The sequence below is a fragment of the Anser anser genome (genome assembly GCF_964211835.1).
Source record: "Anser anser genome assembly, chromosome: Z".
NCBI classification, from domain to species: Eukaryota; Metazoa; Chordata; class Aves; order Anseriformes; family Anatidae; genus Anser; species Anser anser.
Window position 1 is genome coordinate 86,111,711 of NC_139723.1, and position 18,515 is coordinate 86,130,225.

Sequence of the window (18,515 nt, forward strand, 5' to 3'; positions counted from 1 at the left end):
AAGGCAATTAAACACCATGAACTCCATTACAGAACTCAACATTGTTGGAGCAGGCCAGTTTTACATATCCATACGACTAAATATCAAGCAAATTACCCCCAGCATCCCACTAATTGCACACCGCATTATCTCAAGGGTAACGCTAAAACGTGTGCAGAGCCCATTTAAATACTTTAATTAGGAACAAACGACCCAGTCTGGGATGCAATGATAATTGATAGGACAGTGCTCTCCATATCATCTATTTATTTAGTTATTTTTAACCCTGAACCAACAGAAAGAAAGGGAAAAATCCCAGCTAAGGCATCTTTAAACTTATTTATTCTTGCTAATTAACTGCAATACGTAGCAGCTTGTGCCACCCTCCTTTGAGTCTTGGATCCTGGTGGCTTTGCCAGCAGCAAAGTGCTTGTAGGAAATTGATTTTGCCCCCCCAGTAGGGCATGAACCAAGACTTTTAAGAAAGCAGAAAAGCTGACATACAGAGGCAAACAACCTTTCCATCATCTTGCTTATGGGAAGGCTAAAGAAGAGAAATGAGGCACCATTTCCCAAGAAAAATGGATCAGCCAGGAAATAATGCCAGGAGGAAAAGGACTGGAGACAAAAGGGCACTGCTTAAAGCACAGCACACTCAGCACGGGCTGATGGACGAGCACACAAAGCTCCCCACTCCCACTGGTGACCTACCGACACGCTACAGGCATCGCCGTCCCGCTCCGACTGAATTTCCAAATTTCCCAGGTGCAGAATGGCAGCGATTATCCTAAAAATGGCCATCTGGTGAGACTCCTTCACTCCTAGGGGAGCAATCGACAGCTGGTTTTCACGACAAAACGACACAAACTGCAATTTTCAGTTCATTTTGAAGCGCTCGTGGTGCTCGATTCCCCGCCTGGGCTGCTGATTTTGTGACTTTTGGGACTTATCAGAAGTATCCCAACAAACCCATCCTCACCCCATGGTTCCGAAACAACAGCTCAGATGCCAGAGGAGCCCCTCACGTGCTGTTATGTCTTTACAGAAATGGTCGTATCAAAGCAATTTGACCACTGCTGTGAACGTGCGCAAAGCCAAGGATGCTGCTTGGCATTAATTAACAAGAGGTGAGCCAGGCTGGGCCAGAGACAAGACCCCAAATCCACGAGCTTGGCAACACCTTTAGGGGTAGATCAAAAGAAAGATGGAGGAGATGGATTTTTTTCAGGCAAAATACTGAGATTGCTGCCGGGAAGCCTCCGAGCCCAGCAGCCCCTTACCGAGCAGGGTGAAGGCGTGCCTGGTTTTCTCAAAGTCATCAGCATCGTCCACGCCGTCGATAGACGTGCCGCCTCCCTGAGAAGTGTAGAAAAAGTCTTCAGCACAGGCTAGAAAAGAAGAAACAAAAAAGCCTCAGCGAGCAGCACTCGCCCACCACAGCCGCTTCGCCTCATCCCCAGCCTGCTGGATCAAAGCTTTCATCTGACTTAGGATCTGCCTACCTTTATCTCCTACTTTTGATTTTTTTTAATATATTTTTAAATATTTTTACCTACTCGTGACAGCTTCAAGTATTTTAGCACCTTCTCAGCATAATGCCTCGAACACAGGGGGGCAAAGGGCATGGAGAGACGCCAGCAGAGTCAGCATTCGTGACCCCATCCAAGCATCCGCGCTCTGCGAAGTTATTTCAGGGCAACACCAGGCTTAGAAAGGGCGCTGTGATGCACGCCAGCTCCCACGTGTTAAGTCACACATTTACTTGCCAGTTTAAAATTCAACTTTTCGGCACATCTCGTGCATTGCCCTACCTGAAGAACCAGCTTACTGGATCGCTTTGCTGGGCTCAAGAAAGTTTAGAGACTCTTTTCCAGCATTTTGCAATATAAAACGGGGCAACAACAGTTCTTTGTGTGTGTGAGACTCCAAGGAGAAGCAACAGCTCCTACTTTTGATATGGGAAAACAAACATCTTGCTCAGTTTAGTAAAAAGGGGAGAAAACACCGAAGACAGAGCTTCACGTTTTTGCAGAGAATCGTTTCTTTTTTGCATTTTAAGCAAACGCACAAGCAGCGTGGGAAAGCACAGCTGGAGACTACACACACCGACATCATCAAATTTTGAGTAGAAATGATGCAAAAAGGCTTCTCCTCCAGAGAAGTGCCCCGTGGGACAGCAGCCCCGCACCCACCGCCTCCTGCGGTGCCAGCTGTTGCCGTTTCGCATTCTCCCTCGAGAAGTGAAGTTGAAAGCTGCACAGCAGCATCAGGACGCCCTGGGTGATGCACCAGGGAGCTCTCAGCCTTCGGTGTCCCAGTCACGGCAAACGCAGACCGGGCTTTTAAAGAGCCACGTTGAAAAAGACTTGGATTTCCGCTGGCAGCTTGTGGTTGTGAAATCACAGGGGGAAACGGGACAAAAACAAAGAAAAAAAGCACAACAACTCGGGATGCATCCCAGGGGTTAACCATTAACAGCGGACCTGGAAGGCGAATAGACTCAAAGGACAAAAGTGCTCCTGCCAAGAAACTGGCCGGATCAACCCAGGCTTCATTTAAAACACAGATCTTTACAAAAGTTTCGTACAACATTAACACACGATCTCCCTGCTTCAGCAAGCATCTTCCACAGCAGCTTTGTGTGCAGTTTCTAGGGGCTACAGGCAGGCTTCTCCCCTTCTCCCGCAGCGACAGGCATCTCTAACCCCACCGCGCTTTCCTGTTGCCCTCAGACAGCACGGGGAGGTGGAAATACTCACTGAGACCAAGGTCTTTGAATTCTGGGAGGCTCGCCGAGGCACAAAGCTGATAGAAGATGTGGTAGTTGCGCTCGTCCTCCGCCTGCGGGGGAAAACACCGAGTTAATGGGGGGGAGAAGAGGTTGCCAGCAGCTCTCCCACCATCTAGAAAAACTGCAAAAGGCTGAGCCTGACCCACCAGGAAGGCCACAATGTGCTTCAGGGCATCCAGCGATCTTCAGAAATGAAGATTCTGATTTCATTTCCATGCCCTGCCTAGTCTGCATGGTCTAATTAATACGTGGCAATTTGCATATCTACATGTTGGTCCGTTTATGTGACACGGAGCACGTTTGTTACCAACCTGTAGATTTATTTTCCAACGTTAACTGCTCTGCCAGGAGAGAGACTGGCCTGCATCATTTTTTTTTCCCAACCTTCAGGACGAAGGAGCGGGGCATTATCCGCTGACTGACATGTTTATGAGCATTATATTCTATATCTGCCTGCAGTAATGCAAACCTGGGAGTGATGTCTTGCATTAATCCTATGTAACGAAGCCGTATAGCGGCCTCTGGGAAGGCGTGGAGATGAAAGATTGGAGGAAAAGAGAAAGAAAAAAAATAGACTGGCTTCTGGGATTGCTTGCACTGACGAATGGGGCTATCTGCACAACTGTGGAGCTCAAATAACTTCTGCATTTGAAAGAAGGAATGGTATGAAATACTGATTGTATGAAACACTGATTATTTCAGGAAAAGTTAAACAAAAAAAAAAAAGAATAGTCTTGGGACATTTTGCTGATACCTCACGGTTTAATTTAGACTCCCAAACCAACATGCAATCAAATGTCCCTTCAGCGAGGTGACTTGTTTAATGCAAAGAAAAGACCCAGACTATTGAATTCCCTGAGTACAGCCCCCGAAAGAAAGGTCTCCTCACCTGGAACACAACTCTTGATTTTTCCAACAGATACGTCCTCATGTTGGCACCAATGATGTGGTATCTTTTATCAAAGCCGATCTGAATGTACTTCCCAAAGCGACTGCTGTTGTCGTTCCTTGTTGTTTTCGCATTTCCAATTGCCTGCGTGAAAGGAAATTAGACATTAAATTTGTAATCAGCTTTACATAAATAGTCATGGGAGGATTCGAGGAAATCCCCCTGCCAGCAGCAGAAGGGAGAGCGCCGGGAGCTGACGAAGGAGCGGTGTGGCTTAGGGGAAGACCTCGCTTGCTGTACAAATGCTCCTTTCTGTCACTGTGTGTTTTAATTCCATAAAAATTCTGGCAATACCACGTTTTCAGTGATTCCACCACCAACATCCAAAGAGCCACCGCGCTTCTATTTTGCCTTACAGGACACCCACACCCTCCTTCACCACCAGCTTTATCCAAGCCCTCTGGAGATGCTCTGCAGCCACAGGCTGGGCTCCTCCCCAGCAAAACCCAGCGCCAGACAAAAGCACAGCTCCCACGGCCTCTCTGCACAGCTCTCGCTGTTTTAGGGACATCTGGAGAGAAACGGAGATCGCTGCGAGCAGGACAGAAGGAAATTTCAGTTTTTACCTCCATAATCGGGCTCGACGCGAGGACTTTGGCTTCGATATTGGTCTCGCTGGCAGAGCCACCGACGGTGGCAAAGAAGCGCATGGCATATTTGGCAGAGACTGTCTTTCCAGCACCCGACTCGCCGCTCACGATGATGGACTGGTTCTTCTCATCCCTGTGACAGCAGACAAGAAAAACTTTCATAAATCAACCTGTCCTCTTGTTGATAACACATTCGCATCACGCCATCATCCTCCATCTCCTTGTGTCTCCACCTCCCTTGGCTTGTTACCACCTACATTACGAATCCTGAATTTATTCTGCACTCTACAAGAGTAATGGTAAATAACAGAAAATTGTGATGCCTCTCTGCTAAAGCGTAAAGGGCACCCTGAACATCTCCAGAACATCACCAAGCGTTTGCAGAGACACCACGAGACGAAATCCTGCACGAAGCGCTGCTGCGCCCTAAAATTAGGAAATAGCAAAAGTCGTTTGATCCCCCGTGCAATTAAATAAACAGTCAAGTCTGGACTCTTCCAGTGCTGGACTTCTTGCCTAGAAGTCACTTGGTAATTATTGCTTCTTACCCTTACATCTCAGCAGGACGGATGCTGCCCAAGTTCCCACATTTTGGGGAACTTAGCCCCAGGCTTTTTCCTTTAAGCCAGAAGATGAAAACCACACCAGGCAGGGTGTCTCTTCAGTTGAATGAAGCCAATAAAGCTCAAAAGAGCGGAATTATGCATTATTTAATATCCAATCAGCACTGCCACCAGGTAACATTGTGTAAGCTGGGCTTTTTTTTTAATCTGGGATTCATAATTAAGACCTTTTGTTACCAATTTTGACATTTTTCCATGCCTTTTCAGATACAAGAGTGCAACTGGTTGAGGGAGGCAAAGATCATTTCCACCTGGGGAGCTCATTCAGCTGAGTGGTTCCTTCCTCCCCCTGGCTTGCCTTTGTCAAAACACCATCATTCCCCAAAAGACACCAAACCTGGTGATAAAAACCACGGCCGGGGCATTGTACAAGGGTTTGAGCCCCAGGACAGCGACGGTTTCCACCACCAGCAGCTCCTGACTGCCCTTTGACTGGCGAGAAGAGATGGAGGATATCTTGGTGCACATGGATGCAGCCAAGAACTTAAGCCTTTGGAAATAGTTCTGGAAAGCTGGAGTATCTGAAAACAAATATACCCTGAGTATTCTCCAGACTTAAGTCATATAACAACTCTTTCATTGTTGTTTTCATTGTTTTCTTTTTCGGAAGCCATCGCTAGAGCTTTAAGCAAACTGCTGAACAACTTCATCTCGATCTCAGCAGAGAGAGCAAAGGCACTCACACTAAAAACCTTAAAGAGGGGAAAAAAAAAAGAATATCCGAAGCAAATGAGGGCAGAGCCAGATCCCAGGAGCAATTATCAGGGGTCACTCCAGCTCTAATCCCTGCCCGACACTAATTCTCCGTGTTGAGGCATGAGTCAATGACTCGCCGCATCTCCGCCGTGGAAGTGATGTTTAACCTCCGTCTTGCTGGATGCTCTGAGGATTAGTGGCCATAAAGCAGCAGGAAGATTAAAAATGTTTTAAGCACCGTAGTTCAAATTGAGCCTGACCGTAACAAGAACACCCTTAAAGTCCCAAAGTGGGGACTAAAAGTACGTGTCGGTGTTACATTGCATTGGTAGCAGTATATAAATATGTAAGGATTTAATACAATTGCATTGCACTCCCCCAAATAACAGCAATGAAATAAACTGAGATCGTCAACCCTACCTTCAAACAAAGGGACAGAAGTGCACATTTTTGAGATAAACAGCCCCCAGAGACCCAGATCGTTCTCATCTCTAATTTCATTTTATGCTGCAGCTGGAAAAGCCAGCATCAACATGAGGATGTTTTTTTCAAATGCTATGTATTCACCTGGGTCTTTTTTTATGCTGTATCTTCGATAAATAGTATGGGTTACCTACACAATTTTTTATTTTTTTATTTTTTGAGGGGTAGAGAACCCTTTTATACAGTGCTTTTTTGCAGATGGGGGAGAAAAAAGAATTTCTTCCACCGACAACCTACACCCACACAGGCTCCGAAGTCCCTCGTGGCTCGTTTCAGCACCTTCTCCCCAGGCAGCTGGAAACGCAGCAAGGAAAATCCTGCTTACTCCAGCTTGACGCATAGGAATTTGCTGCAAAACGCTGACCTGTCTCCACTCTTTCCATGAATTCCTGGGGGCACACAAGGAAGATGACCTCCTCCTGGGATTTATGCTTTGCAAAAGGTGTTGGGGTGAAGAACACAGCTCTTCTTCGTCCACAGCGAACAAGGTCAGGGGTTCCTCAGTGTGCAGTCTCGAGAGAGTTGCCAAACACTCACCTGGCCACTTTTATCAGCTACCTGACACCCAGATGCTCTTTTTCTGCGTTGGGATCGCGACGCGGAGCATCGCTGGCTGCAGCCCAAGCCAGCAGCTGGCCCCTGCGGAGCTGGCTCAGGAGGAGGCTTTGTTCTGCAGCCTCCCAGGAAGGATTTCCTGGGGTTTTCCGCTGCCCAGGCTCGCCCAGTGCCATCCCAGCAGTGTGGCATCTCTGTTCCCTGCCACAGCAGGGCAAGTGAGACCAGCGGATCTCTCCTTTAGCCCCTAGGAAGCGTTACCTGCAGTCTCTCCTGTTTCCTTCCTTATACCCTCCCTGGAGAACGTCCAGCTTTTTCTGCAAATCCTGCGGTCCTACACAACTGCTGTGCTTGTGGGATAACTCCCAAAGCCTCACCCTCTCCTCCCCATCCCATCTCTAACCCCAAACAGCATACATCCCCCTTGGCTTCTCCGTTTCCTAAATTCCATGCTATTATTCTATGGCCCAGATTTGTAAAATCTGAGCTCATCCCCACCTTCATTCTTGCATTTCTTACTTTATTTCTTCTCCAGCAAATGTAAACAGCACTGCTCAGAGATCCTAATGCTGGGAGAGAAGAAAATTCCCGCTTAACCAAGGCGCTACCTGCACAATTGTTTGCCCCCCGACATCGCAAGGCTCAGCTAAGGTCTGCCAAGCCCTGGCAGGCTTTTGGCAGGAGAACATTCAATGTTTTGCAGTCCCATTTTGGCAGATTTACACCTGGATCAGATCACGGTATGTTTGTGCATCCCTTACCCCATCAGCTGATGCATGCGCACGCAAATAAGGAGCCCGGCACTTCTCCTGCCACCAGTCTACACACTTCTTCAGAGGCTCCTGCAAGTCCTTTATTACCCGAGACCTTTTTCTCTGTAAAATCAGCTCATTGCACTTATTTTATTCCAAAAATTGTGTTTCTGGCCCCATCGGCTGGTGGACATAATGTAATCATGTGAAAATTAACCCAAAGAAGTGATGGTTTCACGCCAATTTAACACACTCAGAAGCCTCAGTCCTGCCCAGGTCCCGCCATGCTCACGTGCACCCCAGCTGCCGAAAGCAGAGCTGGGGATACAAAGCATCCTGCACGGTCAGTAATTCAGAATAATTTTTAAAAAATCATAGCCAAATCACAAGAAATCTAAATGTACGGTGCGAGTCCAGCTACAGCAAAATGATCCCCGGCACTACAACTTCTGGCTTCCTCTTATATCCTCTTTTAGACCGTGGCTTATCTGATAAGAGCAAAATCCCACATCTGTCCGCAGCACCACGATAAATACAGAAATAAAGTAAAACACACTGCATTCATCTGGGGAAGACGCTGCTTCTGCAGACCCGTAAATATCTCCAGGTACCCACCAGAGGTGCCTCCTAACTCAAAAGCGTGCATTTGCCACGTTTAATTCCCTATTTTCCTGCTTTTGATCCGACAATTTGATGCAACTGAGCAGTACTCACCTGGCCATCTGCTTATAGGCTTCCTCCGCCACCGCAAAGATGTGGGGATCCATGTCCCCCATGTTCTGGCCGCTGTACGCGTAGATGACATCTTGTTCGTAGATCGGCAGCTGCTCGTAGGGATTGATGGCCACAAGGACAATGCCTTAGAAGAGATAAATACACAGATACATTACAAAGCAAGCCTGGAGTTAAGGCTTCAGGCTTTACAGGGCTTGCCTGAATTGATTTTTTTTAAATACAAAGCTTGGGGAAAAGAAATGAAAAAGGAATGGGAAAGACTCCTAGTTCTTATCTCGGCATCTCCTTCAAAGTGCTGTGCTTTGATAGCAAGGGAATAAGCTGCAGGATAGCTACAGAGGAGGCACATGAAACTGGTGAGAAAAACGAATAGAAAATAATCTCCGTTGTGCAAAGGCGGACTTTCCCCTGGCTTAAACTTCTGAGTAAAACCTCCTTGGGTTTTACTCTGCTAGCAAGATCACCTCGAGTGCCAGCAAGAGGGTTCAATATTCAATATTCTCCCGCTTAACTGCAGAAAACTGGCTGAGTCAGCTTTTTTTCTAATTTTATTTTTATTATAAAGGTTGCGATCTGTTGCCATCCACCCACAGGTAACTGCTGCCTTGAATGATTTTGGCAGGCCCCTCTCTCCGGGGATGACAAACCCAAGTTCACAGCTAGCCTTCTTGAGCTTTGAATTTAAGAGCCCGATGACCCCAAAAATCATCAAGAAAAGGCAGGGCAGCGAGGTTTGTTTCGCAGTCTTTTCCACCCACACACTGCTAACCTCTGCCATCAACACTCATTTTCTTTGGACATCACAAATGCTGGATGGAAACGTCTCCAGAAAGGAGCTTCTCTTGCAGAAAATTAAAAAAAAAAAAAAATAATGCTTGGCAACAATGCTAACCGAACATCATTATTGTCTACTCTTCCGTAGCGTAATTACAGAATTATGTTCTGTAATTCTTCTCGTGACTGGATAAATTGTGCAATTTTCTGGGACATCAAATCCCATAGATCTGGTCCCCGTTATAAACCCGTGACAGCAGGAAACTCTCTTTTGGGAGGAAAACACACCATGGACACGGAGTTGGATGACATCTTCCTGGCATGCTGCTGTTCTCCCGTGGTTTCCTAGGTCCTACTTTTTCTCCACAGACCACCAAGTTGGCCTCAAAGTCATCTGATAAGGCTTTTCCACCAAGAATCGTGTACTATGTCCCCTGCCCCCAGATATATATAACCCAAAACTTGTTGGCCACACACGTGCTTCCCACCCACCCCAAATTCACAGTCCTGGACCTTACTCATGGCACAGCCTCTTGCTCGTGGTGGTAAGAAGTTTCTGCGTAGATGTGCTCTGACCTGACGCTCTCCAGGAGATAAATACATGGTCTGGACACTTGGACATACTCAAACATAAATTTTCAGAGAGTAGTCTTCACCCCAGCATAGGGTCAGATAGTATATGACCAACTGATCCGAGGAAGAAGAGTTTAGAAAGGAGCCTTTAGCCCACAAGACCTGGACACGGCCCCACCGCGACACTCACCACAGTACGTGTAGATGTGGTTGGACTCGAGGAACCTGACTTTGAGGTTGTGGAGGACTGCAGGCTCGTGCAGGTAGCTCAGGGCCGTCAGGTCATTCTCTCCCACCAGGATATCTGGGTTGCGGAGGAAGGGCAGCTCATTGCCTTGGAGGTCAAACTCGTAGAGCTGAAGAGACACACACGAGGAATGTAAGAACACAAAAACCAACGGCTCCTTTAATATCTTGTAACTTACTCAAGAATAACTCCAGCTTGATACAATGCAATACCTGTACCTTCTGCTTTAACTGTAATTACATACTTTTGATGCTAAATACTACAGGGACTTGGATGATCCAGACAGGAAACCCCCTTGCTAAAGAGCTTGGAGATGGCCATGGCCAACAGATGGTCCTAGGGGACAGGGATGGTCCAGAAACTCCAACGTGAGCACACCTGAGTTGTTTTCAGGCCAGCCTTGGGGCAAAAAGCCTTTGGCCAGCTCTGGGCAGTAAGAGGTAGCCTACAGAAAACCCCAGCTTCAGCTGATCTAAGCATCTTGACGCTCTTTGAAGGACAGCCTCATTTCAGAATAAACCACATTCTTCCCAGCAGAATGACTTTTCAGAACATCTTTAATTCAGGCTACTTTAATACTCAAATCCTTACACCCCTTCAGGCAGAGAAGGACACGGAGAAGCAGAGTCCCTGCTGCTTCAATCTCTGAAGAGCCAGGTTATAACATTGAAGCATACGGCTGCCCATACGCCAAGTGCTCCTGGCTCATCCCCAGACGAGCAGCAGAGCCACCAACTAAAGAAAAAGCGTTTTTTTTTTTTTCTCCCTTTGCAGTGGAGTAAATAAATAAGTGTCTCAGGAAGGGGCCCCAACGCTCAGCTCCCAGCCAAAGGGAGGAATCCAGTTTGCAAGCAGAAGGAAGCCACCGCCGGATCACTGCCTACGTGAACTGCACAAGGATCAACCCATGTGCACAAGGACAGGCTCACACGACGCGTTTGGAGATCTCAGGCTGGTTTTATACTCTAATCCCACGTAGCCGATGCCAATTTTCAAGAGTTTGCACTCAGCCTCACATCTTAATGGCAAGCACACCAGGGATCCCCCGTGATATTTAAAACTTAGCTCATCGTTGGGAAGGAGCACGCTGTATGCAGCCAGCAACCACAAAACGCGTGAAAATTCACTTAAAGTGCAAGGACAAAAGGGAAGCATTAACCCGTTGGGTAATGCATGTTGGCTGTCAGGAACTAAAGGCTTGCTTTCAACAGCTTTGACTCCCCTGAAGTTATTTATACTCTGATTTTTTTTTTTATCTGATGCACACCTGCACGGTTCCCCTTTGGTGATGCTCTTCAGCCCAACATGACGTGGGGTCCAGGCAGGGCTTTGTGGGGAAGAGCATTAAAAAGGTTTTGCAAGAATTATTAAAGGAAAAAACTTCTGTATCCCTTTGTGTCGTGTTTGACAGAAACAGGTGGGATCCAACAAAAAAACCTGCTCTGACTCAAGGTACAACACAACGCTGAATGACAGTTACAAGGTTTAAAACAAAAAACCCCCTATGTATTACAGTAAAAGGCGCAAATAACTTGGAGGAAAGACTTCAATTTAACAATCTAAACTCAACTTCAACTCTAAAAGAGCTGATGGGGACAGGGGGCTGAACTGGCACGTGCGGATGCTGGGCTTTTACGCTGCTTTTTGGTTGCAGACAACCCACCGGCGTGCTTCCTGCTGGCACAGGTCACGCAGCCCTGCAAAACATCAGCATTTCCCCCAGGGAAGAGAAAATGGGGAGGACAACGAGCACGGCAGGGACTGACCCCAACAAAGCCGGTGCAAGAAAAAGCTCCACAAGCCAAAGCACGCCAGGCACACATTTCAACGCAAATCCCTTCCTTTTCAAGCCCAGCACGCTGACGTCCTGCAACTGGCCCGCATTTGCTGCTCTGAAAGCAAAATTGTTTTGAAGAGCAGCCTAATCAAGCGTGCCTCATTCCTCCTCTCCATCTTGCCATTAAGTCATTCGGTAAAAAGTATTCCCCGCGTGGAAACGGGCGGCTGGCAAGGGACGTGAATTACTCACCATCCTCGGAGGATTTCCAATTTGGAGAAAGCGGCCTCTCTTAAATGTTTTAGCTACAGAGCAGATCACCTGCTACGTGATCACGGGAACCCTGCTTGCTCAGCGAGGAAAGCTGGTTTAGGTGAAGTTCTTCTTGAAAAAACCACATTCTTCTTCATGCAGGTGGGATGCACCTCGTGGCAGGTGCATGGCACGGCTGCTCCCTTCCCAAAAAACACCCAAATCCCCATGGTTAACTCCACTTGCAGCCCCTATAGTTATAGGATGTCCCAGACCACGAGCTCTGGGCTGAGGACAGAGAGTAGCCACTCTACCCCAGCCTCCATCCTGCTTTTTTTTTTTTTTTTTAATGCACAAAGAATAAATATAGCCCAGAAAAAAAAGTATCTTTTACCATAGGATCATGTCCTATTTGATTTTCCATCGGTGTCCAGTCTCAAGTAGATGTTACCAGCCATGCTCCTTCCAATTTGCTCAGCAGCAAAAACCCATAGTCTGATATTTCTAACACTCCGCTGCTACATAAAAATAAAATTGTTCTGCTATCGCAACTTTGCCGGAGGATGAAAGGCGTTGAGGGAGGTCAAAGGCTTTTCTCGCAGCCTCCTCTAACACAAGCACCCGGAGAGGGAGCAGGCAGGGGAAAGCTGCAAGAGCTGAGGCATTTAAAAATGTTTTCTGAAAAATGTGAGATGGCTCAGGCCTTTTTTTTCCCACACATTAATTTGAGGGTTTAAATTACCGAAAAGAATAACAATGTTCAAAAGCTTACAGTTTCATCTTCAAGTTTCAGCTGGAGGCTTTTATCTCCCTCTTTGTAATCCTTGATAATTTCGGCCGATTTCCAAACTTCGTCAGGGTCAGGAATCCAAACCCTGGTGTACTGCAGAGGGGGAGAAAGAAAGAAAAGCTCAAACACGGGAAAAAAAATAGTAATAAAAGCTCGAAACATCAAGAAATTAAGTCAGAAATAAATTAATTCCCCGTGGACACAATCCACCATTCATTGTAAAGTCAGAGCTGCTAAAACGTTGTGTCAGCCTGAAAATAAAAGTCCTAATTTTAGGTTTGGGGGTAAATTATAAGCCAGCAGTCTGATTTCCAAGCAGACTTTCAATCAGGTTTCTCCCGGGCAAGGTATACAACTGGCTTGCTACCAATCAAACAAAGCAGGGTACAAACTCAAGGTAAGCAGGGAATTTAATTTCCAAGCACCTTTTAGAAGCTTTTTATGAAACACTGCAATTCCAACTTCAATAAATACTCTGCCCTGGCAGCCTAAAAGATTCCCCCTGTGCCAAAGAAATAACCAGTGGGGGGCTGAGACCTCAAATATTTGCTCAGAACAGGAGAGTTTGGGGCAAATCCAGGCGATGCCGACAGTGTTGCAAAACAGAGGGGTTTGGTCCCTGTCTTATAAGGCTAAATAATACGTAAATATAGCAAATACCCCTGGCTGGTATGGCCAGGAGCCCTGGTTTTCACCTTGCTATGGAGAAAGGAGCAGGTCAAGCTGGGCACAGCCTTTCCTCACCCCCTGCTCCTCGCCCCAGTTTCCCCGGGCTGATCTCTCCTCCCGGCGCCCGGAGATCAAACGCGTTCCAGAAATGCCCGAAATAGTCGGGGATCAGGACGTACCCGCCTCAAGGCAGCCACAAAATCAAAACCTTTCTGGGTTTTGTATCCCTTCGTCCATCCCGGCTGCAAAACTACGGAGTTTCAATAATAAAAGTGATTTTCCTCGTGCGTACACACGTCCAAGGGATCGTGCAGCGGGGAAAGCAATCAGATGGCCGCGTTTGCGACGTCTTTGCAAGCTCGTTCCCAAGCTGGGAAACCCCAAAGCCATCGCTGCTCCGGCACCTGCGCCCCCGAACCGAGGCCTTCCCACCCTAACGGATAGCCGCAGGCTGCCTGGGAGAAGAGGCTGTTATGACCCGATCTGAAAGCATTTCCTCAAGCATCCATTTTTTTTCCCAAAAAACCTCTTTTCTAAGCCAGCCCTGGCCAGGACGAGGAGCCCTCGGGGAAGATGGATGAGCTCAAAGCCACCGGGTGACCAAAACCAAGCCAAAAGGAAGTCCCCATCCAGGCTGGAGAGCCTCTACTTCTACAACCTCACCTCCGGCACGACTGTCCCACCCTCGGGGACACTTTTCAAACGTGTTTTTTGCATTATCTGTGCTCAGCTGGGTGGCTGGCTCCAGATCCTGGCTCAAGACTCAAGGGAGAAAATCAACATTTACACCCAACCCGCACCCAACTGGAACAACCCAGCGCCCTCGGAGCCTTTCGCGCTATTCGACCCAAATTAAGCAGAGGTTTTGGTGAATAAACTCAATCCCCGCCTCATGATTTGATTTAGATTTTAGCAGGCTGCCGCTGCGGAGGCAGATTAGGAGCAGGATTACACGGGAAGGGATGGGATTTGTTCGGCTGCTGAGCACTAACGCAGCCTCCCGAGCAGCTAGAAAGGCTCAAGCCGTTGGACACAAGCGTTGGCCAACGACACCGGGACAAATATCTGGGCGTTTTGCTTCGAAAAGGAAAAGCACGCTTCTATTTTTCCCCTCTCTGCACTGGGCTTAGTGCCAGCCTCGTTACACGAGGAAGAAATAGGATGGAAGAAATAGGATGGTCCACTATTTCCAAACGGTCTCGAAGAAGACACACCAAAAGAAAATCTGTTCGGCGACCTGTGGATCATTGCCTTTTAATTATTATTTTTACTTCCAACAGTGGCAGCCTCTCAGAAGGAGATTTTCACCCTGGGGGTGGTTTCTGCCCCACGGGGCCAGCTGAGGTCATGGCCACCACCTGCCTGTGCCACCCCAGGAGACCGCGGTGTCCCCAGGCTGGCCGTAGGGCACCCGCCTGCAGCGGGGACCCCCTGGACCCCGACTTCTTGCTCACCATAAAACCCCAAAAGGCAGAAAGGAGAGGTCGTGCAAATCAGTGCTTCGGCACACAGCGAGGGGCATGCACTCCTTTAGGGCAGGGGAAAAAGGAAAAGTAAATAAATGGCATTTTCCTTACTCGAAAACCCTAGAAACAGCTATAAAATGGAAGTGTTAACTTTCTCAAAGCACTAAACTAAGGGGGAAAGGCAGCGGCCTGATGCGGAGCTGCTGCACTGGGACGGGCACAGCACATACGGGGTCGGAGCTGTTTCCTTCCCCGGGGGGCTGCCAGGCTGATGGATGTCCCCACGTCCCCCCCCCAGCGCCAGCTCGGCTCTCTTCCTCCTCCCTGAAATTTATTACCCCGCACAAATTAACACGGACGGCGATTTGCATAAAGCGTCGCTGCTTTTACTCCCCCCAAAATCGCAAAAGTTAAATCCTTCCTGGCTGCTTTCTGCAAATCCCCGTTGACTGGCGCTAATTACCCTGCTCTCCCTTAATTCTCGATTAATCAAAGCCTCGAGCAGCAGTGCCGTGCCATAATCCTGCCCTCGCGGTGCCATTCCCCATCTGAATTCCACGTAACCTCCTTGACGGACGTAGCCCGGATCCAAAAAACGCTCAATATACACCGCGTGCACCTGATTTTTAATAAAGGTATCATTATAAAATACTGTTTTTAAATGGAGGAGATGCAGCATTTAATTGCAGTAACACCACGAGCATCTTGTGCCCTCCCGTTGCTGGTGCAGGTGCAAGCAGCACAGCATCGTCCCGTGCAAACGCCCTCCCTGCCCGGCACGCTCCTGCCAAGCAGCATTACCAAAATCCAGGTTTAATTTTCACAGGATGGAGCAATCTTTCCACCCGACAACTTTCATTAGAAAGCACCAATAGGATGAATTAAACCCGCACGCTTACGCCTCGCCTCGCCGGCACTGACGCTTTTCAAACCCTCTCGGAGCATCACTTTGCACGTGCTTAGCCCAAAGGAGGTTTGAAAAGTAAATGAATTTATGAAGCTTTTCTTCAGCCCTGGCTAACCAGGGCTGGAAAGGCCCAGCGGCCACCTCTGAGGCTTTTTCGTTGCTAAACAACTGATGGAAAACGCATTGATCGCTGAGGATTCAAGCAAGCGGCGTTTGAGTAGCGATAATTAAAAAATTCCAGCAATAAGGTTTGCTGGCAGGGAGACCTTTAATACCTGGGGAACGGCACCAGTGGTCAAGAGGCAGCAAAACCAGGATAAATAATTTCAGTTAAAATAGCTGAAGGGGTAGAAAAATCATTCAAATGCTTCCCTTGCTTGGGGGGCAGAGAAGGGCTCTGCGGGAGGGAAGGACGGGGTTTGGTTTCCATCCCCTCGCAATCCCCTTAATCCCACAGGTGGCTTCCTCTGCTGAACGTAGGGGAGAAGAAAGCACGAGCCTTAAAAATGAAATTAAAACAACGAAAAATCACATTAAAACTATTTTTAACTTAAATTCACGTAAGGTGCCTCCAAGAGCTCTCCCTTGAAGCGCCGTCCCTTCATCAGTGCGCTTTCATCCGGCCACCCACCTTTCTCATCCTCCCCACGATGGCAAGCGTCCTGCCACGGGCTGGGAGCTTTCAGAAAAATATTTCTGGGTGTTTTCTTGGGACAAGGCACGCGTCTGCCCGGCCCGGAGCCTGCCCCAAGCCTCGCGTGCGGATCTGCAGAGACTTGTCCGCCTCGTAGCTGGCATGCAACAAGCCTGAATTTGTGTTTCAGGAACCGCTTCCCGAGCCTTCAGCGTCAAGATTGCGTCACCCTCCTTGACAATAGCCGCTCAATAAGCCGTGCTTCGAGTTCCACAGCAATTAGTCTCCGAACCGCGATTGCTTTTCACAGCACGCCGCCTCCCTGCCAGCTCCCTCCCAGCAGCGAGTGGGAAAACAGGCTGCCGCAAGCCAAGCCAGAGTCATCTCACCAGGCTGCAAGAAAAGATGAGCACGCTCGTCCACCTCCTCCTCTACAGCAGCGTTACACGTGCAGGAGCCACCTTTATACCCTGGCAATCACGGGATTTTCTTGCTAAGACACAGCCGGGAGGGCACCCACCGGCACCTTCGTGTCCGACGGGAGGATGGAAGCGAAAGCCAGCAGGAGGACCAACAAACCAACAGATGAATACCAAAAAAAACCACCCTACGAGCGCTGTTCGGGGCACTCGACTCCATATCATGCTTCTTTCCCCAGTGTGTGAAGCCAAACACGACCCACAGAGCTGAATCCCCAGAAATGCAGAGTGGAAACACCCAGAGCAGCTTTAACTCCGCTTCACGCGGAGACTGCACGGCTTAGAGGAATTTTAACCTTCAGCTTAGGTGAAGGTGTTTCCAACTCGCTGCCCCAAATGAAATCCGTTTTACCCGTTGCCGTGAATTGAAGGGTGAGAGCTGGCTGAGCACCAGCACGGGGCGGCACCCATAGCACCCAAACCCAGCATCGCGCTGCAGCCCCTCCACCTGGGGCAGCCTTCTGAACGTTATAGGGCAGCATCACGAACAAGCACCAAGAACAACGATGGGATTAAAGTCAAATTCCCGACGTGGACTGCAGTCATTCGCCACACCAGCCAAAACCACCTGTAAGAGGGGAGGAGGGTTTTTTTTTTTTCCCCACCCGGCTGGGTGGGGCGGGCGAGACAAGAGTCAATTCTTTTCTAGGGCTTACATCACACGGAAGTTGTGCTTTTCTAGGTGACATCAGGGATAACCCAGCCATTATTGGGCTTTGGGGACAATTACATGACTTTACTCAAGCAATAGGTGTTCCTCGTAGGATGAGAGAGAAACTCGGGGCAGTCCTTCTGCAGAAATTCAGAGAAAAGCCTACCACATATATATACACTTCATATACATATATATATATAAAATATATGTAATATTAAGCTGCAAGGGGAGGAATCAGGACGTGGAATGCACTTTCTATCGGCTTACAAAGTAAGAAGAGCCGTGCTTCAGGTTTCTGAAGCCCCCACTGGGCTGGGGACAAGCTCGGGGACGCTCCCGGGGGACGGTGACTTCCCTAAGGCAGCACCAGGGACCCAGGACAGCTGCAGTTACCCAAAGCTCAGCCTAGCAGGTGGAAGGGCTTTCCATCACATCCCAAACTTCCCTGCTTGGGTTGACTCTCTATATCCCACAGAAACTACACCAATAGCCGTTTTTCCCAGCAATTTCAGAATATCAGATGCAACCCATCGTTATTAGAATGTAATCAACGAAAGCAACGCGTAGCAAACTAAAGCGCGGGCTGTTTGAAGAATAAAATAACCTCAAACCAACGACTCAATAATCGGAATAGCCACTGAGATTCAGTTTTGATGAATAATGCGTACCCTTGCCTCTTTTCCTCACGGGATATTGAGACGAGCAGCGCCTCGGGGCTCTCCAAATTTAAGCCCGTGCCCAGCCTTTTCACCTCCATCACACAACAGCCTGCCAAAACACTTTTCGACTGCCAGCGCTGCCGTCCCGGGGAGAATCCCCAAGGTACGGCTTTTCACAAGGGCTCTTTTTCTTAGGGAAGCAGCTTAACCTGTTCGCAGGACGCTTCAGCCCGTTCTCGGAGGTTTTCGTTGCGCACCACCACCGGGGACACCGAGCTGTAAATCCCTCCCTGCCACCAGGCACACAAGAGGATACGGGCCGCTCCTTCGGCTAGACGGAGTGCTGCACTTCGATTTCATTGCCACAAACACATTTTTGTACCTGCCTCGGCTGCTGTAGTGGGTTTACGGGGCAAGGTTTTGGTGGCAGGGGGCCATAGGGGTGGCTTCTGTGAGAAGGATCTAGAAGCTGCCCCATGT

General features: G+C 48.4%; 1 protein-coding gene across 4 annotated transcripts in view; it reads right to left on the reverse strand.

Moving 5' to 3' along the window:
* The window catches only part of LOC310889063 (unconventional myosin-Vb-like), an 85,406-nt gene that overhangs the window by 58,401 nt on the left and 8,490 nt on the right, over window positions 1-18,515 (reverse strand). For 2 of the 4 annotated variants that reach the window (XM_083816060.1, XM_083816063.1), the window contains exons 2-9: window positions 12,549-12,659; window positions 9,691-9,856; window positions 8,133-8,277; window positions 4,286-4,442; window positions 3,660-3,803; window positions 2,739-2,820; window positions 1,260-1,367; window positions 691-800 (exon numbers count right to left, since the gene is read on the reverse strand). In XM_083816060.1, the coding sequence (XP_083672186.1) occupies window positions 691-800; window positions 1,260-1,367; window positions 2,739-2,820; window positions 3,660-3,803; window positions 4,286-4,442; window positions 8,133-8,277; window positions 9,691-9,856; window positions 12,549-12,659 (1,023 nt within the window). Of the gene's footprint in view, window positions 1-690; window positions 801-1,259; window positions 1,368-2,738; window positions 2,821-3,659; window positions 3,804-4,285; window positions 4,443-8,132; window positions 8,278-9,690; window positions 9,857-12,170; window positions 12,302-12,548; window positions 12,660-16,239; window positions 16,264-18,515 lie in introns of those variants that run through there. The other 2 variants (XM_083816061.1, XM_083816062.1) reach the window with 2 other exon arrangements.